The 27,847-nt window shown below is 33.0% G+C and overlaps 1 protein-coding gene across 1 annotated transcript in view; it reads right to left on the reverse strand.

Annotated features, from left to right (window-relative positions):
- The window catches only part of LOC132749778 (uncharacterized), a 41,904-nt gene that overhangs the window by 5,194 nt on the left and 8,863 nt on the right, over positions 1–27,847 (reverse strand). The window contains exon 4 of the mRNA XM_060739674.1: positions 23,528–23,558. Within this exon, the coding sequence (XP_060595657.1) occupies positions 23,528–23,558 (31 nt within the window). The remainder of the gene's footprint in view (positions 1–23,527; positions 23,559–27,847) is intronic.

Genomic DNA, 27,847 nt, shown 5'->3' on the forward strand with positions numbered 1-27,847 from the left:
TAAATTAGGGTTCTAACTCAAATGAAGATTTAAAAATTCTGTAAGTGATACATTTGCTAGAGTTAAACACCTGTTCATGCCACATTTGAACATATTGGTCTTTGATTCTAGATTTGACAATATTTTTAAAATAAAAAGGTGATTACACAGATTGGTTCATCCAGTATTCAGCAAAACCAAGCTGTTGCAATGATTTTTTAACATAAGCTATCCATGGGGAGTGATATACGTTTTGACGGTCCAATTCAAACATTAGTTTGTACATAATATTCATACTCTATCAGGTTTTGAATTAATGATTTTGCACCAAAAATTTAGGACTCTACATTTTATGACACAATCAATTGGAAGAGTACCAATCTCCCCAAATACCATAACACTAGGAGTGGACTTTTTGACATTCATTATGAGCTTAAGATATCTAAACTGAAATTGCTTTACAATATCAATGTTACCTACACCCCACACTTCTACACCATATAACAAGATAGGAGTGACCATGGAGTCAAAAAGTTGTAATTGTAAATATATATCATGACACAGAGTTCTGGATTCTTTAAGTACAGCAAACATAGCTTTTCTAGCTTGGTCACACAGGACTGGTATTTAGTAGTTTTATTGAACTTATCATTAAAATTTAACTTAACACCTTATTAGCTTAAATCCTCAACAATAGCAAGTATGGCATTGTTAAAGTAAAAAGAAGGTGTATTTCTACATTTCCCTTTTGAAAAAATCACCACTTTAGTTTTGGCTGTATTTACTTGAAGTTTCCAAAACTCGCAATAAATAGACATAGCATCTAGTGCTAATTGAAACTCGGATGCAGATTCTGCAAAAATTACAGTATCATCAGCATAAAGCAGTAAAAACAGTTTTAAGTAAACCTCTACTATATCATCACTTAGTACATTTTTAATAAACTGCGAAAGTAAAATCTAAACCATTATATGTATTTGAGATATGTTCTACAAGATCATTCAGGAGGACAGAAAATACTCTTTTTGTTACCAATTTATCGGACGTATTAATAATTATTATTATAAATTATTATCAATAGAATTCAGTATTTAACTCAACAATGTATAATGACTTTATTATATAACACACTAATTGAATATCTATGTACGTCAGTTTTGAAATCCAATTATATAGTTGTAATGGACTTAAAACAACTGCTATATGTATTCAAATAACTGACGTTAAGTGTTTAATTTGAGTGTGTTACTCAATTAAACATATAGGCATACAAGTATTTGAAAGATCAGCGAGTAGTATTTCTATTTATTTATTTATTTATTTTTGACTCGATGAAAAGTTGGGGGTCTGTTTGTTTGAGTCTGAGTTTGTAAAAGGAACTCTACTGAGGTCCAAAAGCCTAATGGTATAATATTTGATTTTCTTTTGCATAAATCATACGGGGAACTTCAGAAACATATGCAATAGATAATTAAGAAATATACACAGAAATAAATTGAAAATCACATTTTTTCCGTTATCCTTAGCCAGATGTGAGTCAAAAGCGTTGCAATGCTTCTTCGTTTTTCGATCATTCTTTTTCAATTATAATCGTTATTCTGGAAAAATGAAACGAGCGAATGATCCAATTTTTGGCACATAAGCTATTGGTCAAAACCTACATCAAATGGAATAACAAACAAGGAAATTAGAATCAGTTCTTTCATGTAAAAACCCCTAACAAATACTAATACGGATATCTATCCTTTTTGTTATCAAATTCTTTATTGAAGCTGTAATCAAGCACAATTATGCTTTAATAACCTTAAATTAAGGCTTTGTTTTATTTGGCATCGTTGCTTTTGAAAAAAATATTCTAATAATACGATAAACAAACAACAGAAAAATACTCAAATGTTATCAAACGCAAGGTATTCAATTCTGTTTATGACACGTAGATCGCTTTTGTCTCAAGCCTATATTCTTTGTTTATACTTTAAATTGTTTGAGGATTTGAATAAAGTACAGAAAGATTTAAAGTAAGACTAGTCTAAATTTGAAGCTTTAGCTTCATTTGCATTCATATCAAATATCATTAATTTTACTATTAGAAATACCTGAAATTTAACAAACTACACTGTTGTAGTACTTAAATCATTAATGTATAAAAAACAACAACAAAAGAAAAAAAAACACAAAAAACCCCCCAACAACAACAACAAAAAAAAAGCATATGTTCTGTCAGCAACTTACATGATAAAGGTTGGTGTCGTATTGAACCACATTTTAAACATGATAAGGAAGTACTGAAATGCAGTAAAATCGTTACGTTGCATCTTATTTTCAAAAGTCTCAATTTTGTGTGTGAATGACTGTAACACAAGTAAGTTAGAAGTAACAGTTGTTATAGACAACCTGTGTGACTGCTACAGCTGTGTTACTTCATTTCACGTCCATTTCACAATTTTTGAATTTCCTAAACATTTTGACCACATAACATCGCTAATAAATACGTATAAAATGCCGAAGAAAATCATTAAATTATAAGAAGAAAAAAAATAGTTTGTAAAACGATTTATATCTTCTGCCATCTACTCTGACAGTTAATGATTTTTACATTTGTCATGTATCTGTCATGCTATTCTATGAAAGCAACTGCTGCTATAAGTTAATTTAAACTTTTTTTAAAAATATACTTTAATATGTCCGAATGACTTATTTTCAAAATGTGGCCATTTTGGACGCAATCCTAAGAATAATGCGTGAAATTTGATATGAGCGTAAATTTACAGCACAAGACAATATATTTTCTGATTCTAATCAATGAAATATTACAGGTTATTGTTGACAAGTTTTACAAAATGTTTCTGTTTTATGTACTACCAAAGCCACACGCCATTTTAAAATGACAACAGCACCAGAAAAGAGGTGAATTTTGTATTTCCTGAGCGGAAATAAATGTCTGCACTTTTAATCATACATGTTTCATTGTCATAATCTCGCTGCTGGCGTAACGCAAAAGAAGTTCACAGAGCTTGGTTAAAAACAATAAACATTTTTTTTCAAAGATGGTCAATGGAATAGAGAAAAAACAGAGTCCTTAAAAAAGCCTATCACGGCAAAATTGAAAAGGTTGCAGACTTGATATGATTGAACATGTTCATAGACGATAGTGGTAATTGCAAGTTACCGCAGATGCCCCCTAGCACCGCCTTAATATATTATATATTATATATATTTCTTCTGCGTTACTTACGCTGTTTAGGCTATTTATGCATATTTTGACCCCTTTTTGATAATTTTCGTTGTTTGTAAGTGCCATTGATAATGCGTAAATTGCTTTCTTTTGGTTTCTTCACAGTTTTACACATTCAAATAAATTTTCAAAATTTTCATCAAAGTAAGCATGAATCTGGAGACGTGCTGCTTTAACAGTATAGTAATAAAGACCACTTTTTGGTTATTGACGTGGTTTCTTAGTGTCATTGATAATGTGTAAATTGCTTTTTATACCCCCCAAAATATAGTTTGGAGGGTATATAGGAGTCACCCGGTAGTTGGTCGGTCGGTGGTTGGTCAGGCGGTCGGTCGGTCGGTCCAGACGTCCGTGGCATTTTCCTTGTCCGGACCATAACTTGAAGACTAATGGTTGGAATTCAATATAACTACATACAATGGTCAAGCATATTGAGAGGAAGTGCAGTGCACAAGAACCATAACTCTATCTTGACTAATTACAGAGTTATTGCCCTTTGTTACTTTTCCTTGTCCGGGGCATAACTTGAAAACAACTGGTTGGAATTCAAAACAACTTCATACAATTGTCATACACAATATGGGGAAGTGCAGTGCACAAGAACCATAACTCTATCTAAAGTAATTACAGAGTTATTGCCCTTTGTTGCTTTTCCATTGCTTTTTTTTGTCCGTACCATAACTTGAAGACTAATAGTTGGAATTCAATATTACTACATGCAATGGTCAAGCACATTGAGAGGAAGTGCAGTGCATAAGAACCATAACTCTATCTTGACTAATTACAGAGTCATTGCCCTTTGTTACTTTTCCTTGTCCGGGGACATAACTTGAAAACAACTGGTTGGAATCCAAAACAACTTCATACAATTGGCAAACACAATAAGGGGAAGTGCAGTGCACAATAATCATAACTCTATCTAAAGTAATTACAGAGTTAGTTATTGCCCTTTGTAACTTTTCCATTGATTTTTTTGTCCGTACCATAACTTGAAGACTAATGGTTGGAATTCAATATAACAACATACAATGGTCCAGCACATTGAGAGGAAGTGCAGTGCATAAGAACCATAACTCTATCTTGACTAATTACAGAGTTATTGCCCTTTGTTACTTTTCCTTGTCCGGGACATAACTTGAAAACAACTGGTTGGAATCCAAAACAACTTCATACAATTGGCAAACACAATAAGGGGAAGTGCAGTGCACAATAATCATAACTCTATCTAAAGTAATTACAGAGTTAGTTATTGCCCTTTGTAACTTTTCCATTGATTTTTTTGTCCGTACCATAACTTGAAGACTAATGGTTGGAATTCAATATAACAACATTCAATGGTCCAGCACATTGAGAGGAAGTGCAGTGCATAAGAACCATAACTCTATCTTGACTAATTACAGAGTTATTGCCCTTTGTTACTTTTCCTTGTCCGGGGCATAACTTGAAAACTACTGTTTTGAATTAAGTACAACTTCATACAGTTGGCAAGGACATTAAAAGGAAGTGCAGTGCACAAGAGCCATAACTCCATTTTGACAAAATACTGCCCTTTGATACTTTTCCTTGTCAGGAGCATAACTTAACACATTGGTTGGAATTAGAAACAACTTCATACAATGGTCAAGCACAATAAGAGGAAGTGCAGTGCACAAGAACTAAAACTCTATCTTCAGTTTTTATAGAGTTATTGCCCTTTGTTCCTTTTCTTTGTCTTTCTTGACTTATTACAGAGTAATTCAATTAAACTTCATCAATGGCCAACCACTTTGAAAGGAAATGCAACATACAAGAATCACAACTATCTTTAATTGCCCACAACCATAACTCTATATTTCAATTCTTTTACACGGTATTCTGTTACTAGTAACATCCTCATTTCCGAAGCAGTCTTGTGGGGGGGTATTAATCACATTTAGTGATAGTTCTAGTTTTGTTACTTAACAATATTACACATTCAAATACAGTTTCAAAATTTTCATGAACATTAACATGAATGTGGAGGCCGGCTGCTTTAAAGGAAGTAAAGAAACACATACAATGGTGATCATGGTAACTTCAATGAAAAATGTTCGTGCTATTCCATAAAATACGGCATATTCTCCCTAGGCGATAGACAGCTTTAAACGAGAAAACAATGGGCTGGATTAATGAACTGGATTAAAGGTCAAAAGACAAATTTCAAGAGAAGGCAACATATTCAAATAGTTATTATACAGTATTTAAGTAGGAATCCTCGAACCACGCAACTAAAAAGGTCAAATTCAGGGATTATAAAATACGACTAACACAATAATAATGTTTAGCTGAACGATCTTCAAATAAACAATATTTTTTATCCGATTACTGTGCATGTTTCATAAAACTGAAGGTAAACAGAGTAATACATGTAGATAAAAATATCAAAAATTAAATGACTGTTAAGTCGATTTCGGGGCCTTTACCAAACAAATTACATTTAAATTGACGTAGAAGAATGTGTCTTTTTCATATTGTTTAAATCGTATGTGACCTTAAAACACAATTATGCTTATTAAAGACATTTACTACAGGTTTATGAAAAAATAATCCTTTCATTGAATTTTCTAAATTTCTTGTTTGATAAGTAAAATTTAATAACGAGTTCAAAAATTAAAAGAAAACTATATGTTGACTTTTTGGATTTTTTTGTAAAATGGCAGTTTCCATGTATTTAAAATAGCTGCACTGTGTATCAAAAAGAAATCGTGTTTAAGACAGCTTAATACACACAACAAGCACAATGTTCCGTTTTACTCCACGATATCATTTCTTGACTCGGCTAATATATGAAGTAAGCAAGTATTCGGGGAAAAATTGGAACATTTCTTAGATGTTTTTTTAATGATTTTTTTTTCTATTCATCATCTAAGCATGCGCAAATATTCAGGAAAACAATTTGGAACATTTCTTAGATATTATTTTTTTTATTCATTATCTTTTAATATATCGTTAAAACTTCTTTGCCCACATGTCCACTGTCGGGTACGTGAAACGGTGCGGATTTTCCGTGTTACGGTGCTTCCATCCAAGATGTCGGACCGAGAAACAACAAGGAGGTACGTGTCATTTTATTTCCGATGTATTTGGAGATATACGGTACTTAGAAAATAAAAGAATAGTTGCATATAATATTAAAATAAATTCAATATAAGACCAACATGTTCACCATGTATGTTATATAGGATTTATATGAATTATTTACTGAAAACGTTTGGGAAAAACACACACGTTAAATTCGAACCGAGAGGCCTGGTAAATATTTGAGCAAACCTCCATACAGGCAAAAATGCTCAGTGACACTATTTGTTCAAAGAAATATGTCTGGAGAGTCTATGTAGACATGTTTCAAAGAGTCATAAGTAAATCTTCGACTGGAGATATGATATCAAAATGTTTTTCCGTACTTTTAAATTTTTAAAGTTTCCGTTAATAATAATTTCATGACAGGGTAACATTTTTATCCATTGTCTGAAGATTTCAGCTTATGAAACAGAGAGCTATCCTACTCAAAATCAAGCGACGGTTGTCGGCGTCTGTGCAACACTTTTGGTTAAAGTTTTTCATTACAACTCACTTACTTCCTAAATCCTTGAAACTAAAAAGACTTGTAAGTAACCATCAAATCCGCTTCTAGACAAGATGACACTGTCACACTATGGTTAAGAATTTTTACAAAATGACACCCCTTTTTCGTATCACCTTTCTTATTTATTTTACCCTGGAAACTTAACATACATGTAAGTGTTCATTTTTCCAACTTCCAGTCAAGGCAATATAATTTTGTCATGGATTTTGACAAAGTTATGCCCCCTTTTCAACTAAGAATTTCGGTTAAGTTTTCCGTACCCCGTTACTTATTTCCTTAAGGTATTGTTTTGAAACTTTATATACTTGTTATTGACTATCATCCTCACTTTCAGGCAAGCACTTACAGTATTCGAGCGCGTTTTCTTACGGACAGCTCTAGTTTTAAATAAAGAATAATATATTCCAATAGAACCTGCTCTTTTAATTAGCTTCTCTCCAATAAATATATTTGACAGAACTATATTTAATGTAAACTGTTCTAAACGTGATCAAAATGGTGGTCCAAATGCTACGTTTTGTTCTAGACTGTTTCACACACCACTGTTTCTTAATTAATTAACCTGCGACTGTTTTATACATTACACATACTTTTTTGTTACTAAGGACTCGTTTATATATTTTGTAAGTGTTAAATTAAGGAAAGATGCATGCCCTTTAGAACAGTCATTCCGATATTAGTTAGATTCAAGCAGTGTGTAACGAAGTTCTTATATACATGTACTCATTTTCAAGAACAGTTCAACTATTGATACTTTTCCTTTTATATTGTTGATATTGTTGTTTTATTATGATTTACATGTTCTGTGATTCATACTGTGATTTCTTTCCTGATTTATAATGATTTACTTATATTTTACAAATGATCTCAAGTAATTGTATAATATTAAAATTAATAAACCATTTTTTACGTACTATTTATTTATCATTTTTAATCATGGCGCAAGCCATGAAGACATAATATCTGAAATATTAACAATAAATATTCATTTAATAATAGTTTAAACGCGTAAAAAGGAATTGTTTTTGTTACTGTCAAGTCACTCATATGCTGCGAACGTACCTGAAAATGATGACACTTGTCCTAGTTAACTCCAGTAACAGATTATTTTACACTATATAATCATGATAAGGGTAAAACAAACAGGTATTTAAAAAAGTTAAAGTTAATCGATCGTTCTTCTGGTGTAAAAACCCCACTCACATTCTTTAGTAACCAGTTTTCCTTAGTGTGTTGGTCCACTCATAAATTTCAACCACTTTCCATGAAAAAGTCTGAATCCAATACGCTAAAACTGTTTGACTGCATCGCTTTAAGCCAATTCCGACGTATTATCGCAAGTATACGACAGACATCCATATAAGAGCTGGAATGCAATATTATCAAATGAGAAATTCCCATTACTAACCATTCTATGAAAGTCCATACACGGTTTTAAATGACCGCTCTTTTTCATTTCCTTTACGACACTTGGTAGAAGAGTTTTCATTTCTTCAAAAAATCTTATCTTCCTCATATGACGAAGTTTCTTCTTGTCGAGACGAGTAAACGCAAGGAACTAACTGTATAATATGTTTCAAAGGTGTTGAAGATTTATTCTTTTTCGTAAATGGATTAGCAATTTGCTCTACTTAAATATAAAGTGAAAGATTGTGAACAAATTCCTCTAAAATATCAATATTTTCATCATTGCATTTGACTTCCAGTGAAAATGTCGTTGCATCTACTTTGAAGTATTGTCCAGTTTCCAGCTCTTATTTTGGTATTACTCCAAAATCTTTTGATAAAAGACCAATTTGACCCGTTGACGCGTTGAATGCTCTCGTTCTTAATTTAAGTTGCAGATGACAATGCTGAACAACTAAGTGATTGATACACTCTTGAAGATCCATACTGGAGAACTTACAATAGTAACACAGGTTTTCTTCTCCGACATGAAACTAAAACAGAAAAAAAATATAATTATTATACGTGTAATGGGGTTTACATATCCTGGTACTCGTCTCGACGAGAAAATAATAAAAACACAAAATGTTATAGCCATAGGCTTATGTTTTACTTTCTTTTCTTCGCTGCTGAGAGGTTATGCAGCTTCCTGCCTTGCGAAATCTTTCCATTTCAACAAATAGGAACAAGACAGCTGAGTTACATACATTTTCAGTGATAACATTTTCCCGAACAATGAAACATTTTTTTTTACCTTAGATCTATTACAAAAAATATTTATAAATATATGATTCAGTTAGTGAAAAATATTAAATGATGTAGAGGATATTTTTCGTTTAGTGAAAATTGGATTGAAAATATTTTTTCATGAAACTTGGTTTAACTGTAATAATAGTAGACCGTAAAGGAATAAAAAATATCAGCTGAGTGAAAAGTTTCTTAATAGTACTGGACATAATTTGAAACTGTAAAGTAGCATTGAATATATAGACAATATACAATCCATGATCAACCCACGGCTGTAATTAAAGCCGTCATTCATCTTCACATATTTGTTTCAAATTTAGAGAATGTTTTTTATGTATAAGAACTGTTACTACAACAGTTTTTATTAGACAATTGTTTTATTTATTCTTTTCTTAAATATCATATAACAGCTATAGACTAAACTTATGTCTGAACCGTATACTTTTTGAAACAGATGTATGCACCGTTGCCTAATTTGTGGCAGCACCGTTTCATTTTTTACGGAAATTCCGCACCGTTGCTTGGTGTCTGCACCGGTGTCTAGGCGAAACATATAGTAGACAGATTCAGGCACAACAAACAGATTGAAACAATTTTTAATTTCCAGGAAGGATTTTATACATGTACGCTAATAATCAAGAATGTTTTCTTTACGATTGATGCCTCTTGTATGGAGGTTTGCTCAAATATTTACCAGGGCTCTCGGTTCGAATTCAACGTGTGTGTTTTTCCCAAACGTTTTCAGTAAATAATTCATATAAATCCTATATAACATACATGGTGAACATGTTGGTCTTATATTGAATTTATTGTATCATTATATGCAACTATTCTTTTATTTTCTAAGTACTGTATATCTCCAAATACATCGGAAATAAAATGACACGTACCTCCTTGTTGTTTCTCGGTCCGACATCTTGGATGGAAGCACCGTAACACGGAAAATCCGCACCGTTTCACGTACCCGACAGTGATGTCTACCAAGTAAATACATGGCGACGCACTTTTGTCACTACCACTATTGGGCAGGGTTACACGCGCGTAATCATCTTTTATGTTGTCTACTAATGGTATGAGAAATACTTTATCTAAAATTGTCTAAACAATTCTATTATTGTTCTGACCCGATCTCTTTCTGAACATTTCGACATACTTATTCTGTATTAATTTCTTATTATTTGTTTGAAGCCGAAATTCAATACAGTTATACGAGTACTATTCAACTTTTTTCTTGTTGTAATTATCCGTTATTATCCCCCTTGGATGCGCATAACGATGCGCACATAATACTACCGAAAACGTCTTTAAATTTTTAAAATATTTTGATAAAGTATTATATGTTACCATTTAAGCTTACTGAAATTCCTTCTAGTGCAATACTTAATTAATAAATATGGGGATAAACAGGAATCCAGAATCTGGAAAAAAAGATTTGCATGATTTTATTCTTAACAGATTAAAGATATATAGTTATAACAGCTTAGTAGGGTGCTCAGAAACAATGCTGCTTATGATATATTGTAAGACAGTACAAATATGACGCCGACCTTTGTTAGATTGATTTTTGTAACCGATAAAATGAATTGTTTGTGGAATGCGCAACTATGAGGAACTAATGGTCGTTCGCCAACACTTGCCTACTTCGTTCTATTATCAATCAACCGATAACGATTGTAAAGATGAGTTTCCTTTAACTCGAAACGGCTTTAACTGATCGGACAATTTAAACTTGAAGCAGACACCATTATGGAACGCCATAGCTGCCTTATGTTCACTCTTATCAAGTCTTGATGTCCTTTGGATAAATGGTAATGTCGTTTTTATAGATGGTGCTATGGTTTTGATATATGGTGATGTTATTTTCATATATGGTGATGTCGTTCAGATAGAAGGTGATGTAATTTAGATATATGGTGCAGTCATGTTATAAATGATGCAGTGATTTTGATATATGGTGATGTCATTTTAATAATTGGTGCTGTGATTTCAATACTTTGTTAGGTCTAGTGTATTACTGATGGTTTTGTCGTTTTTACATATGTTGATGTCGTTTTGATAAGTGGCTAAGTCGATTTTTTAGATAATGCTGTAGTTTTGATAAATGGCGACGACGTTTTGATAAACGGTGGTGTGGGTTTTAAAGATGGTGCTCTTATTTTGATACATGGTGATGTCGTTTTAATAGACGGTGCTGTGAATTTGATAACTGGTAATCTCGATTTGTAAGATGGTGCTGTGGTTTTTATAGACGGTGCTGTAATATTGATAAATGGCAATGTTGTTTTTAAAGACAGAACAGTCTATTTGATTAATGTTTATGTCGTTTTGATAGATGGTGCTGTGGTATTTATAGATGATGCTGTAATTTTGATAAATGGTTATGTCGTTTTGTTAGATGGTGCTATAATTTTGATAAATGGTTATGTCGTTTTGTTAAATGGTGCTGTAATTTTGATAAATGGATTTGTCGTTTTTTAGATGGTGCTTTAATTTTGATAAATGGTTATGTCGTTTATTTAGATGGTGCTGTGGTGTTTATAGATGGTTCTGTAATTTTGATAAATGGTTATGTCGTTTTAATAAACCGTGCTGTGAATTTGATACATGGTTATCTCGTTTTTGTTAAATGGTGTTATGCCGTTTGGTATATGGTGATGTCACTTTATACATAGTGCTGTGATTTTTGTACATGGTGATGTCTTTCTGAACTGTGGAGATAGCCATTTACTTATTTCTGAGAAAAATATGGCAAAACCTCCTTTTAACCGTTTACTCTTCATATAGACTTGTTTTGACGGCTTGTCGAACCCTCCCATTTTTTGAGGCCTAAACAGTGAAAAAATGCCATATTTAGGCCTTAAACACTGTTTTTTGTTTGAGAAATGTTGTTTAAAATGTTACCATTTTTTCGGCGCCGCCAGCCATCAAAATGGTACATCAAGGGGTTGTCAGAAAGGGGATGTGTCCCCTTCTGTTTGGGTGTTTGAAGGTGGCGGCAGTCCCTCTAAACGCAAAGAACATTTTGGACATGTGCCAGGTTAAAATGGCCTCAGGTCGATCGTAAGGTTATGTGTAACCATCGTTGAAAAGCCTTTTGCTCCATCTTAATCCATTGTGAAGTTGCAGCACTTTGAAATCAGTTTCGATGAAAAAACAATGCAAAGTAGTGATTTTTGGCAAATTTGAGACGTTTCCCCGTTGCCAATTTTGCAGGAAATTAAAGATTGAGCATGCTGTTACAGAGGTCATTGTCCAGTCAACACTAGTGCAATCAGTATGGAAGCATTTTTCATAGTTCCATAGCAGTTTGAATTTGTAACAGGAAGCTTTTCAAAGAAAACGACCATTTTTCACAATATTCTTTTGAAGTAAAGGGTTAAATGTTTTTCTCTGAGATTAATAAATTAAAATTGAAATGTGTAAATGGTGAAAAACAATGGAAGCAATTTTGAAAAACCTTGGAATGGGTAACTTGTTGACATAAAATAAAAAGATATCGCCTGACTTTTTTCTGCAAATTATCTATGCAGAAAAGGAAATACTTGGGGATAAAAAACAGTCAAGATATAATAAATTGAAGTGTATAAAATTTGGCGACAAAAACGTCTCCATTTTTTTTTAAATAACCGATCAAAATGTTCCGGTAAAAAACAGGTCATCTATAAATACTTCATCATCATCGTAATAAAAGAATCACAGAACAATACATCAAAATTGTATCACTATGTATAAAAAGAACATCACAACATAGCAAAATAGTATCACATTTATAAAAAGACTATATACATATATGTATATAATTACAGCACCAATAGTAAAAAGGACACAAACAGCTAACACAACCACAGCACTATCTGTCAAAAAGACACCACCATGAATAAAAACCACAGCACCATTTATTTAAACTACACCACCATCTGTCAAAACGATATCACCATGCATCAAAACCACATCACCATTTATTTAAACTACAGCACCATCTGTTATAACGACAGCACCATGTATCAAAACCACAGCACCATTAACTTAAACTACAGCACCATCTGTCAAAACGACAGCACCATGTATCAAAACCATAGCACCATTTACTTAAACTACAGCACCATCTGTCAAAACGATATCACCATGTATCAAAACCACAGCACCATTTATTAAATTACAGCACCATTTGTCAAAATGACAGCACAATGTATCAAAACAACAGCACCATTTACTTAAACTACAGCACCATCTGTCAAAACGATATCACCATGTATCAAAACCACAGCACCATTTATTTAAATTACAGCACCATTTGTCAAAACGACAGCACAATGTATCAAAACAACAGCACCATTTACTTAAACTACAGCTGAATCTGTCAAAACGATATCACCATGTATCAAAACCACAGCACCATTAACTTAAACTACACCACCATCTGTCAAAACGATATCACCATGCATCAAAACCACATCACCATTTATTTAAACTACAGCACCATCTGTCATAACGACAGCACCATGTATCAAAACCACAGCACCATTTACTTAAACTACAGCAACATCTGTCAAAACGATATCACCATGTATCAAAACCACAGTACCATTTACTTAAACTACAGCACCATCTGTCAAAACGATATCACCATGTATCAAAACCACAGCACCATTTATTTAAACTACTGCACCATCTGTCAAACGATATCACCATGTATCAAAACCACAGCACCATTTACTTAAACTACAGCACCATCTGTCAAAACGATATCACCATGTATCAAAACCACAGCACCATTTACTTAAACTACAGCTTCATCTGTCAAAACGATATCACCATCTATTAAGTCCAAAGCACCATTTAAATTTAAACTACAGCACCATCTGTCAAAACTAAAATCACAGCACAATTTACTTAAACTACAGCATCATCTGTCAAAACGACATCACCATTAAATTTTATCAAAACCACAACACCATCTATCAAATCCAAAGCACAATTTATATATAAAATACAGCACCATCTGTCAAAACGACATCACCATTTATAAAAACCACAGAACTTTTACTTAAACTACAGCACAATATGTTAAGACGACATCACCATTTATCTAAACCACATCACCATCTATTAATTCCACAGCACCATTTATTTAAACTGCAGCACCATCTGTTAAAACGACATCACCATTTATCAAAACCACAGCACCATTTACCTAAACTACAGCACAATCTGTCAAAACGTCATCACCATTTATCAAAACCAATGCACTATTTATTCAATCAACAGCACCATTTATTTAAACTACATCACCATCTGTAAAAACAATACCACCATCTTTAAAATTCACAGCATCATTTAAACTACAGCACCATCTGTTAAAACGACATCACCATTTATCGAAACCAAAGCATCATTTACTTAAACTACAGCACCATCTGTAAAAACGACATTACCAATTATAAAACCACAGCACTCTCTATTAAATCCACAGAACCATTTATTAAAACCACAGCACCATCTGTCAAAACGATATCACCATTTATCAAAACCACAGCACCATCTATTAAATCCACAACACTATTTATTTAAACTACAGCACCATCTGTCAAAACGTCATCATCATGTATCAAAATAACAGCACCATTTATTTAAACTACAACACCATTTATCACAACGACATCACAATTTATAAAAACCACATAACCATTTATCAGAACCACAACACTAGCTGTCAAAATGACACAACCACTTTAGAAGTGTTTATATAAGGCAGCTATGGCGTTCCATACAACATGATGCTGTTCTTATGAAATAAACAAATGGACTTGCCCAATTTGAACGGGGAGCAGTAAGTATTGACATAAAAAAGAAATAATGTTTAAACACGCACAATGACATTTATATTATAGTTCAGATACAATGTGTAATGAGTTAAATATACATATGTTGGCCTTTTTAAAAACTTTGCTTCTTTTGTTCAATGATCAAAATTATATTGTTCTTTGTCGTCTTCTGCTAGTAACAGTGTTTACCTCTAAATAAAAGTAAAACTTCCTGAAATCAAAATGGCGCTGTCCATAAAACGGAATGGCGCTGTCCATAGAACGAAATGGCGCGCTTTATAGTGATGGTCCGATTGTCGCCGCTATCCGATTATAGATCGGTATGTTGATAATGTCGCCGACATCGATTGTGGTCGAACAGAATCGATTGTCGCTTAGTATTAATTTTTGTACCTTTGTGGCAGATATTTTTCGTAGTTTTTTTAGCTTTGCGCTATTTAACTTGAATACTCTTCAATCTTCACGAAAACATCATCAAATGTCTGGAATCATTTTGGTTTCCACAAGCTGAATATTGAATGACGCGCTACCCGTGATAACTTGGACATGGCTAAAGTTGTGTGCAAGCTTTGTGGTAAAGGATATGCAAATAAAGGTACCCCACCCGTTTAAATTAAAATCGGATTCTGATACTGTATTTTACTGTAACAATCTTCGTTACTCTGTCCATTTATAATGTTAAATAATAAATTTAAAAGGCTTCTAAACTTATATTTACCATGACACCGTTTATGGTACGGCGATTCTGTTATTAAAAATGAAATAAAATAATTAATTTTTTTATGTGAAATGGTAACTTACATTTTTATTCCTGATCATGCATATTAAATTAATTTATTAATCACATAGATACATTTTATCAATTATTGGTAGCAGTTATTAATTTATTATAATTTATATGACCATGAATAGTTCCCACAGGAATGGGAACCCTGAATCTCAAAATTTCCTTAGTTTAACTATATTTTAGCTCGATTGTGAAATAGGCACTTACATAAAAACTTTATTTTTGATTAAATAATTAAATGCTGGCAACAGGGACACATTGATTTTTCTGAATATGAATATGAAAATCATTACATGTATGTAAACTGTGTCCTGACTGAAGAATTTGTATTTTGTAATACGTTAAACAGACAATTAGATAAAACATTAATTTACATTAAATAAAAGTTATAATGATTTCTATTTTCTAGTTAGTTATGCTGGAAAACATTCAGGTCCGATTATTCCGATTAATTGATCGGAGAGCCTGTCCGATTGTTCCGATTAATCGATTATGAGTTTGTCTTCCGATTCCCAACACTAGCGCTTTATATACATTCTGAATGCTTAAATTGAATACTAGTTAAAAACAATATTTTACTTTGTAATACAAATTGTTTGGAGTAATCTCTCAATATTATGAAATAATCTTAAAACATAAGTTTTCTTATTCTACTAACAAATTAATTAATTTTAATTATTTATCCGAAATCCTTTTTTTCTGTATTATTCTAACTATAATATGTGCATATATTGTTTTTTTTTCATTCCAAGTACCTTATGTGTGGAAAGGAATTAACATAAGTCACATTTGACATGTTTTCAAATCCAAGAAATATATCCGTATGATTGTATATGCTTACTGTATATATTTATGATTTATGTTGTATAAATAGAAATAAAATATTGCTTAAATTTAAGTCATGATCTGTTGAAAAACATAGACTGCTTGATCAGAATATTCGCCGAGGATTGGTGCCAATTTGAAAATGCACCAAATTCATTGAAATTTACATAGTAAACGCATTTTATGCAATATAATTATTATTTCTACTCTCCATGTGATGTAAAAATCGTCAGTACATGACACATTTCTGGTTTTTAATATCACGCGACTCAACCAAACTCCCTTGACCAGCATCAGCAGCTAAATAGTATGTAGCCCCTCGATTTCCACAGCGCTCTTTGTCTTTACTCTCATTAATTTAAAATATTTGTACAAAACAGATTTATTTGATATTGTTTACTATAGAAACACAACGGAAATACAAACAATGTCTACCTAAATTCCGTATAGTGTCGTTTTTGTACAGTATTTATTGCTACTTTAAAATGAAGCTCCGAGACAAACAAAACACTCTCGATTGCAACTTTATCGACAAGGAAAAGACACAAGTCTATGTATTTTGCCCCTTAATAATACTATGTCAGCTTTCACTGAGAATGCGAATGCATTATCTGAATCCAGAGGATGTGGGCAGTCGGAAACAGAAACAGGATCAGCAAGCAATGGCACATTTACAATTACAAAGGTAAATCGTCAGAAATACATATTCAACATCACCATGTACAAGAAGTTAAAGACTAGCTTCTCAGTTTCTTCATTGCATTCCAGCAAGTCAATTTGGATACTTAGACTGTTCTGAATTTTTAAAGAAAAATTGATATAGGACGAATTCATGCCTTTTATGGGAAACATTTTTACGATTACCACTTGGCATTTTCCAGTAACGCCGCGGAAGCAGTCAGACACGCAACACAATCAATTGGGCAATCCGCGATAAAGAAAGTTTTCAGCTGATACCAGGAGTTACCCGGGCTTAACAATGTTTCACAGCCAGTCCGTACATCACGATTTAAATTTTTATGCTCAATCATAATCAACAACAACATCTACAAGGTCATCTCAACTCTCCTACATGGAAAACAACGAAGACAAAATCAGCAGACGAATCGTGACACATAGTGGAACTGATATGTAACACTTATAGCAACAAAAAGGGCTGTTCTAGACGAGGCTAGCCCAGACTTCTTATATGTTAAATTTGTACATCAGATAGCCATTCAAAAACGTCTTGCCAGAAATACAAAAAAATACTACAAACATCCAAAGAAATCAGAATTATTACTTTTTATAGCATCTACACCAATTAAAATTAATAGCTTAAGAGAAGAACTAAGGAGTCATCCCAACAAAAGTTTTGTCAAATATTTATGTGATGGTTTAGAAGGAGGTTTTGACTTGTCCACACGACAGCAAGATCTGCAAAAACAGCCAATGGAAGTGGATAACTTTAAAGTCAGAGCAAGATAATAACATTTTGCAAGGCCTATTAAAACTCCCCCATATACAATTATAGAGTTTCACCAATTTGAATAGCATAAAAATATTCTGGAAATGAAAAAAATAGTCGTAGATTTATCATCACCTCATAATGATTAAAGTCATTTGAGTATAAATGAATTAAAAGAAAGAGATGAGTGCAGTGTTTCATATGTTAAAATTGACGATGCAGTATTATCTATACAAACATGGACCGATTGAAACGGATGATGCTCCCTGAATAAGTTTTTGACACAGAAAAGTATACCTCTTGTAGTTTATGTAGAGTTATGACCCGGACAAAGTTCAAAGTCTCAGGCAAGACAGATTTACTTTCTTTGCACTGTTCATACACCAAATGATATCTATCCACCTTCAGAGTTTCTTATTCATATCTCTTATAGTGACCGAGTAATGTCCCGAGAAATTGTCAAAATGCAAATATGAACACTGGGAAATAACTCCACAATTAAGCAAGACAGTGTTATGCTTGTTCACTGCATTTCTACAATCGAGATATATCTTCCTTCAACGTTTCATGTTGATATCTCATATAATATCACAGTTATGTCCCGGACAATGTCCAATGTGTAAAAATAAACAAAGGGCAATAACTCCAAAATTAGGCAAGGCAAGGTTATGGTTATTTTGAATTCCTCTTTTACCCAATAAGATATATCCATCTGCAGAGTTGTGTCCCGGACAAGAAAAACGGATGGACTGACGGGCAACCGGACGGACAGACAGACGGTCACAGTGGCGAATTTATGCTATCCTTGGGGAGCAAGAAAAACGTGTAAACACAGTAAGTGTTGGAAGTTGTTTCTCGCCAAAAATTCAATAACCTATCAATTGCTATTTGTTGGATTGCAAAAATAATACCACTTTTGAACACCGTTGGACATACAACATGTCTTGAGTATGTATGCTTCCTTCTTGATTCTTCAAAGTGGTAGCAAGACTGCCAAAGGAAAACAAATAGAGAGATAATTATTTTAGAATTTATTAGTACATGACTCAACAAAAAAAATCATGTACAAAAAATAAATATGTGCATGCTCTTTGGTCATTTTCAATTTGCATCAAGGGTTAAAATTGCTGGTCAAAGTTTTTGACAAATCTTTCCACAACAGTAAAAGAATTGCATTATTTTGTCTATTTAAACAAGAATTGTAACGATGATCTTTTAATGTGGTTACAATTCCTTTAAAAGGAGAATGGTGTCTCAATGCTCTAGAAATACAAAGTGACCTCTACAGAAAACATGACGCTAGTTTTCCCAGCATTTTTAAGAACAGATGCTTTTGTAGCACATGGACTATAAATTCCATGTTTTTTTCGAGAACATTATCCTATTGTAGCTGCTGCTCTGGCATGGGGCCTTTCTTGGAAATGTAAAAAATCTATTGTTTCTTTGTGACAATGAAGGGACGGTAAATATTGTACATAAAGGGCGCCCAAAATGCTTGGATATTATGAAATTAATGAGAAACTTGACATGGATAGCTGCTGTTAATTACTGTACTTTAATGTCACGGCATATTGCAGAGAAACAATATCGCTGACTCTCTTTCTCTCTTTCTTTGTCAAGAACAAAATTCATGAAAATAAAATAAAATCAGTTCTAAAGATTATTGGTTTGGACGATTCTAAATACAATGGTCACAGTTTTCGAATAGGTGCAGCTACAACATGTGCAAAAATGAAAACAGAAGACCATCTGATTAAAACCCTAGGCCATTGACCTTCTAATTTAATTGAGTATAAAAACATCAAGTATTTGTACATTACATCGAGAAATATCATACAATCCTTACAGGATGCGATAAATAACAATTTTCTATGTAAAATATTTCTTTTTTTTGTCATTGAGCAAGGCATAGATTAAAATAAAATCTTATGAAACTCGACCCTATTTTCAAAATTGAGCAGTAGACTTCTATTTTGACACCGGGAACACAAATTCTTTATTTCATCGAAATCTGTAAAATTGAAATTTTTGTAACATTTAATAATGTTATGAAGCCAGGTTAAGTTGATCAAAATAAATCATCACGTGACTCAGCCGAGACATCTTTTTCGTAAAACCTTTTTTCGTAAATTTGGTCCAACTCCAGACCATTTTATTTGAAAGATCCCGAATAACCAGAAACAAATTACCATATTCCTTGTAAATTTTTAATATGTTACATGAATGCATCTAAGAAGTTATATTTTACTAAATGCAACTAATTGAAAGAATCAATTAGTACGAGTAACAACCTTACATTACAAGATATTCTATAGTAGCGACATATTTTATATGTCTGACTACAAAATTACAAACAATATTTTTTCAGATACTATATGAATACATTAGAGCATTACTCTCATGAGTTGCATTAGCTAAATAAAAGAATATGTAATACATATTTTTCTCTTTTTACGTATAACAGTGTATCTTAGCAAGAACCCTTATGTTTAGCATTATTTTGCTTATTTATTTTTAAAGAAATTCAATTTGTTTTCTCCAGTAAAGCTTATCTGTATAATATGAAAAGCTTTAAATGATCTTCCGGGCAAAATTTCACTTCGAAAATACATATGAGGAAAGCAATATCAGCCAACATTAATATTTTGGGATATTTAGGTATTTTGCGGCCATCTTTGACGCCATCTTTGATTTCTAAGCTACGCATCGGATTTGATCTAAATGAATACTCATTCCAGAAACTAAATACACAGACGAACTTTTATTTGGTTAATAAAACTTGCTGTTGGCTTACATAGACAACTTCGATGTCATTTTTCCCAACGAATTTGGAACACTTATAATGTCGGCTTCATAACCTCTGATCCCTTTCAAAATACCATTTTATTTAGTTCCATCCATTGTTTTTTCGTTAAGGGCACACATTCTTTTACTTGGACCATACGCCGCTTTTCGTGGAATGGCACTACTGTGTCACATTGAAGGTTCCATGATAACCGCCGTATGGACACATCTGCGGATGTTTCAACATTCAAAATTTTACCATTTTCGTGTTTAAATGTTGAATTTTGCTTAAGCCGGTGCTATGGGGCGTGGGCGGTAGTTTGCACTTGACAGTAACGTCCATGAACAGGCTCAATTAAACCGAGTCTGCAACATTTTCAATTTTGCTGTATTGGGCCTTCTTTAGGGATTCTTATTTTCTCTATTGTGTCTGAAGGATTTGAATGTTTCGGACACACTTGGAAAGAGAAAACTGACAAGAACGTTGACTAGCGTTATAATCAACTTGTTGTTTGTTTTTTAAGTAGTTTAAAGTTCTGAAAACTTGGAATGAGAACACTGACTAGAACATTGAATAAAATTTCAATCACTTGGAATGAGTGTTCTTATTGGATTCTTGCTCATTGTACTGCACAGTGAATAGCCTTTCAAATTTCTCGCGCATAAACAAGTGTCTTCAGGATTTGTGCATTGTGTTTGTCTATTCCCTTGATTATAGAGAAATCATAATTATGGTGAAATAATTGTTAACTCTTTGATAAAAGCAAAAAACATTGGCACGTTTGTTCATTAAACAATTCTGTTGAATTTTAGCTATAGACCCATCTTCAATTTTCAAAATGCCCGCCATTTTCAAGATGGCCAACAAGATGGCTTCCATAAGATGAAACAATTACTGGAAATATACGTTTAATAAATTCAGAAATGGTTAATAAATTTATTAATTTCATGTTGCATACATATATATCAGTGTTTATCTCTAATAATATTTTAATTTAAGTGTTCCATTTATTTCAAAATGGCTTTCAAAATGGCCGTCAAATGCACAAAATTGTTGTGTTTTTTTTTTTGCTTTAAGGTGTAATTGATGTATTCATTTCTTACATTTTGATTGTGTATCACTTTCAGTCATAGATATACCAGTATCATTACCTACACAATTAATAACACGGACCCTGAACCTCGCCTGTAAGTTTATCATCGGTTACAATTTCCACCACACAGACAAAGAGCATTTTCACCTCCAACGACAACCGATCTAGGGACTACAGCTACACTTCAGTGATTTCTGGCAAGACTCGTATGTTGTGGTGTTGTCAAGAACGGCTCACATGTATTATCCTGACATTCCACCCAACCACAGTTACTTGGAGAAGGAAGTTCTTGGGAGGACGAAAGCATCTGTCTCCAGCAGTACTCAGCTTGGTATGCAGGTCGTCTAGTGTGCTGTAAAAGGGCAACATGTGTCGATGTTATTACATCAATAGATCTCCCTTTTCGTGTACAGAGGTCTTAATGCGCTTCGTTGACTCTTGGTCGTACATAAGTATTACAAATTACTCCAACTTTGTCATAACAGTGGCAATAGATGGAGTTTGACTAAACCTTAAATGCTTCGACAGCTTCACTAAATGCCTTTAAGCCCCCCCCCCATTTTATCTTTGCCACAGAACGGTGAAGTTTGTCACATCCAGTAAATGCATGGAATGACAATAAACCACTTGCCATATCCTAACCAAGAGCGTAACAGAGTTTATGTACAGGTATATATCTAAATTGCTTTCCAGTACCAAATGCTATCCATAACTCTTGTACATTCAAATGTTGCTAGGCTGTTGTAGCTATGACAAATACATCTGTATTAACAGTTCGTACAATGATTTTTGTATTGTTTAGCCTTGCAGCATGAGCAACATGAATAAAAAGCCTTGCATCTGCTTCTGCGTATGTACATGGAGATATGCTACTCCTTTGTACTATTGGTATATTGCTCAGAACGTCTGATCCTTTTGTGGTTATGATCTGCTGATTGTTTTCACATGTTAATGTTGTCACCTGATCTGCTACTGATATCGTTTACACCATAAAATCAAAACAAAAAGAAAAACAAAACTTTAATTTCCGGCTGATATCCCTAAACAAACTTCAATGTAAGACTTTAGATCAAGTTCATTAAAAGGCCCATTTTGTGCCAGAAATGCTTTTTATTTCAGTTTCTCAAAAGCATTTTATTTTTGTTGTAGTGGTGATACAATTTCCAAAACGTTACTCACAGTCCAATTACCTCAACCATCTTTTGCTTCGTTGCATCTTGACAGTTTGCTTTGCTAATGTATTGCTTCTTTGTTGACATATATTCTCTTACTCAGCTCTACTATGTGCATGCTCTAAAGCATTATTTAAACTTTATGAAACTCAAATGTGCAACGAATTGACCTCAATAACTATCAAAATAGAAAACAATAGGGTCCAGCTGACTTTACATTGCTCATCTGATTGCATTATGACCACCAATGACCACCAAAAAATCATTTGTGCCAAGCTTGGTTATTTTTCTTTCATATGTTGCTACGAAAGCACCATAAAAGCTGTAAATTGCTACATTTTCTCAGTCAAGGACAAAAGCTCTACAAATACTTAGCAAATCAACATGCGAAACCCCACGTACACAACTACACATGCTTATAAACCTTTCTGTAATTTAAAAGATTCTTGACTCTAGGTCAAATACCTTTAGATTGAGAGGTTATGACACAATATGTAAACGGACGCTTGCATGACCGGATGGACAAGGTCATCTATTTTCACCCTTCTAAAATTTAAAACGATAAACGAAGAATTCACTTACTTGAAGCTTGCTTTGATCGGCTTGGCGATTCCTGTGAAAAGAATGAAAGATAAAATTATGATATTTGTGATGGTGGTTGATGAACTATTGAGCGTTATTTATCTTAAAATGTAAAGCAATTATTAATATCTTTTCATTGAAAATAAATTATTGATAGCGATTCGGATAGGACTGTCCTAAAACAGGGCGATAAAACCACTTGATTATGTTTATTATATGATTATTATGACGATTTATCCGGCTCAATTTCTTGTCAGTAACAAAATATGAAAATAAAAAAATTCCCTATTCGCCCAGTTATTGACGGACATTTAGAAAGTCGTGATATTTTGTTAATAAATGCAATTGCTATTTGATGAAGTTGAAAAATGTTAAACTTACAACAAAAAGTGAATCAAGTATGCATACATGCAAGGACTTGACCTCGACCCAGGTCCCCAGTCCCCAAATTCAACTTTAACTTAGGGAACATTTGTTTAGAATTTATTGTTTACAACAGTAACATTGACATTGATACAAGTGATTCCAAGTTGCCCTAAAGCTAAAGGATCAATACTAAATATGAGAGAAATCATAAATTAATAACTTTACTAGGAGAACTTAAAGATAAAAACATTTTGCTGGAATAGGTTGACCATACCAGGTCCTATATTTTGAAAAAGGGGAATAACTTAGAAAAAATGGATAGCACAGTTTTATTATTTGCCCATACCATGAACTGTGATTGATATTTAAACGTGCAAACTACGAAGTCATTAATACAGACAGAATTTAACATAAATCTAAAATAGATAAAAACAGAATCCCTAAAGAAAGCCCAACACGGCAAAATTGAAAATGTTGCAGGCTCGGTTTGATTGAGCCTGTTCATGGACGGTACTGGAAAGTGCAAGTTACCGTCCACGCCCCCTAGCACCGGCTTAAGCAGAATTCAACATTTAAACATGAAATGGTAAAATTTTGAATTTAGAAACATCCGCAGATGTGTTCATACGGCGGTTATCATGGAACCTTCAATGTGACACTTCCGTGCCATTCCATGAAAAGCGGCGTATGGTCCCCAAGTAATAAAAAGCGTGTGCCCTAAACGAGAAAACAATGGGCGGAACTAAATAAAATGGAATTTTGAAAGGGGATCAGAGGTTATGAAGCCTGCGTATCACAGATAAAACGTCAAAAGACAAATTTAAAAAGCAGGCAACATATCCTAAGGGTGATTCAACATTATTCAAGTAGGAATATTGGAACCACCCAACTAGAAAATGCCGAAAAATTGAAACTAAAAATACCACAAGTACAACAATAATGTCGTGCTGAACGATCTTCAAGGATCGGAAATATAACATCATTGATTAAATGTACGGGGAGACTTTTTACAGCCGCCACACGGCACAAATAACACGGATGTGATCATAAAATAGATAAAAACAGAATCCCTAAGTTGCCGGTTTGGGTGTACCATATCCATTAAAAAAATGAAATAACTTCGAAACAATGCTAGCAATAGTTATATAACTTGGCACGATCAAACACTTTGTATCTTTGTATTGGAAAGTGTGAAAAGAATGAAACCATTGGTACTGCTTGAATGTTCAACTTATAGGATTATGTTAACCTGTTTCAGGCAGACGTACGGAGGAACAGTTCAACTACTACATACCCGAGAAAACAAAACTACTAGAGTTTTGTCCATAAATTAAGCCAGAAAATAGCAAAAGCAATAACTAAGAATATAAAACAAATATGAAAAAGTGAGTTTCATTTGAATGTTCAACATTATATTCCCAGATATGCTCCCAGCAAGTATTTATCATAAGAAAGGGAAATAAATGAAAAATATAAAACATTATATAACTTGAGTTATGCACATTTCATCAATGGGATTTAGCACACATTGAAATACATATCTTAAAAAAATTCTCTGGCATGGTTTAGGGAAATAAGTAAACAATAGTTCGGAGAGTTATCACTCTTGTGCATAGCACACCGTCAAATTGAGATGTATATAGATATATCTATAAACATTTCAAACAGATTTGTCTAATAATTATCGAGTTATAGTCCAGACAGAAATAAAGAATAAAAATAATGAAAGGTAATTACTCAAAATTATGATGGGTACAGTTATCATATATGTGCATTGCGCTCTTTCTTAAACATGTTTATATAGCTTTAAAGATTCAACATGTTTCAAGGTGCGCTCTGGACAAAATATAGCATAAAAAGAGACAAAGTAAGCATTGCAGACAAAAAGAAAAAAGTAAATAAGAAAGGTACAGATAACATTCTTGGAAACGGCACTGCTCCTGAATAAGATCTATGATGTTTCAAGTTCATATCTCAAATTTGACTGATGTAAAGCAAATAAAATATACATTTAAGTTATAGGAGTATTCCATTCTATATTTTAAAAAGGATTTGTTACTCCAAATTCGAAGAAGATGAACACAACACAAAGATTATTTGGATGTTTGGATAACATTTTAGCTCATCAGAGTACATCGTACTCAAAGGGCAATTCTTGTAATGACAGTGTATGTCTTTTGTCGCCAGCCGTTTTTCATACTCAACCATGATATTGATTTTGACATAAACATACAAAATATCTTTAGATGACCCTCTTACATAAAATGTATCTGTTTCCAGTTTGATACATAAGAAGGTCGCAAAATCTTAAACTAGTCTGAATAATAAATGGAATTTCAAAACTATTGTTCTACAATGAAATCACAATGGGCCAAAAGCTTTGAACTCAGCAAAATAATAAAACTATTACATGGTTTGTAAATGGGCATATTTCGATTTCATATTGATATATCCGGATATATCTGATTACAATGTATTCCTTTGAGATTTTGTTTCGATTCACTCACACTGATCTAACAAAAAGAAACAATTTATACACATTATAACAAATTCCGACCTAGGGATCCAAAAAAAAATCAGGAATGAAAGGCGATAGTAAACTAGACATAAGAGATTCTGAATCGTGGAATAAAATTTAATATTGTTTATCAGAACGATTAAGTAACGTGTGTGGCCGCCCCAGTAATTAGCAATACATGTTCGAATTTTCAGCCTCATGGAGTGAACGTAACGCCTGCTTAAGACGTTAGACAGGGTCCGGCATTCCACATGCAGTACCGGAACGAGGTCGTTAACGTTATCTATCTGGTAAAGTGTCCTCACTCATCCAAGACGTGTAAAATGACATCCATATCCGGACAGCGACCAGGGCAAGACGTTAATGTGGTCGCGAGCAAGAAAATTGGTTGTTAAACAGGCGGTGTATGGTCTTGCATTGTATTGAGGTCCTCTACAGAGGTATATAACGTATGCCAATTCGGTCAATCTTTGCCTCGCCCCTAGGATCACTTAATTTATATGTTGGTCTTTTTGTAAAACTGCAATGCTTGTAGCTTTAATATTTTACATGCAAAAATGGCTAGTGAACCTCTACAGAATTGTTATAAGTCATGAAAATGTGATAAAAAAATCCAAGTCTTTTTTGCCATTAAGTACACATAGACTTATAAATAGAAAAGAAAAGTTTTAAAAATTTCTTTGTGGAAAATGGAATGCCAACAGTAATATAGAATCTGGAAACAATATGATCACAACAGAATTGCATGCGAATTGTAGACTCGGTTTAAGTCAAAACTAATCAGTTCGTTTGTATACTTAGTGTCTTTATACTTATAAACGTAAACAAATTGTAGTATTCATTTTAGAAACTGCTTAGCCAAAATCCTTGATATTTTGAATGTAGCATTGCCTAGTACAAATGAGAAAAATGATCTAGGTAACGGAGTTGGGGTCTTGTTTGTTTATAACACCCATGTTATATTTTAAGCAAGTTGTAGCCCATATATTGATATAACAATATCATGATCGATGCATTTAATCTTAAACTTTCAGAGAATTTTGAATAATATTAAAGATACCGTTACAGAAATGATACTCACATGAATATATTTAATAAAGTATCGATATAGATGAATCAATCTCAGAAATTCAAACAGAAGTCTTAATCTTGTATTTTATTTTATATATAATTACAATAGTCATTTTTCATGATTGTTGACTTTAAAATAATGGCCCATCACAGTTAAGGTATTGCCTATATATTGATATATAACAATGTCATGATCGATGCATTTAGACTTAAAAATTCAAAGAATTTAAATAATATTAAAGATACCGTCACAGAACTAAGCCCCTATAGAAATCCTCACATGAATATATTAAATGAAGTATCGATATAGATGGATTAATCGTAGAAATTTAAACAGAAGTCACAAATAAAGTAGGAGGTTTTGT

Source organism: Ruditapes philippinarum, unplaced genomic scaffold (assembly GCF_026571515.1).
Source record: "Ruditapes philippinarum isolate M1 unplaced genomic scaffold, ASM2657151v2 ctg2394_1_1_1_1, whole genome shotgun sequence".
In the NCBI taxonomy this organism is placed as follows: domain Eukaryota; kingdom Metazoa; phylum Mollusca; class Bivalvia; order Venerida; family Veneridae; genus Ruditapes; species Ruditapes philippinarum.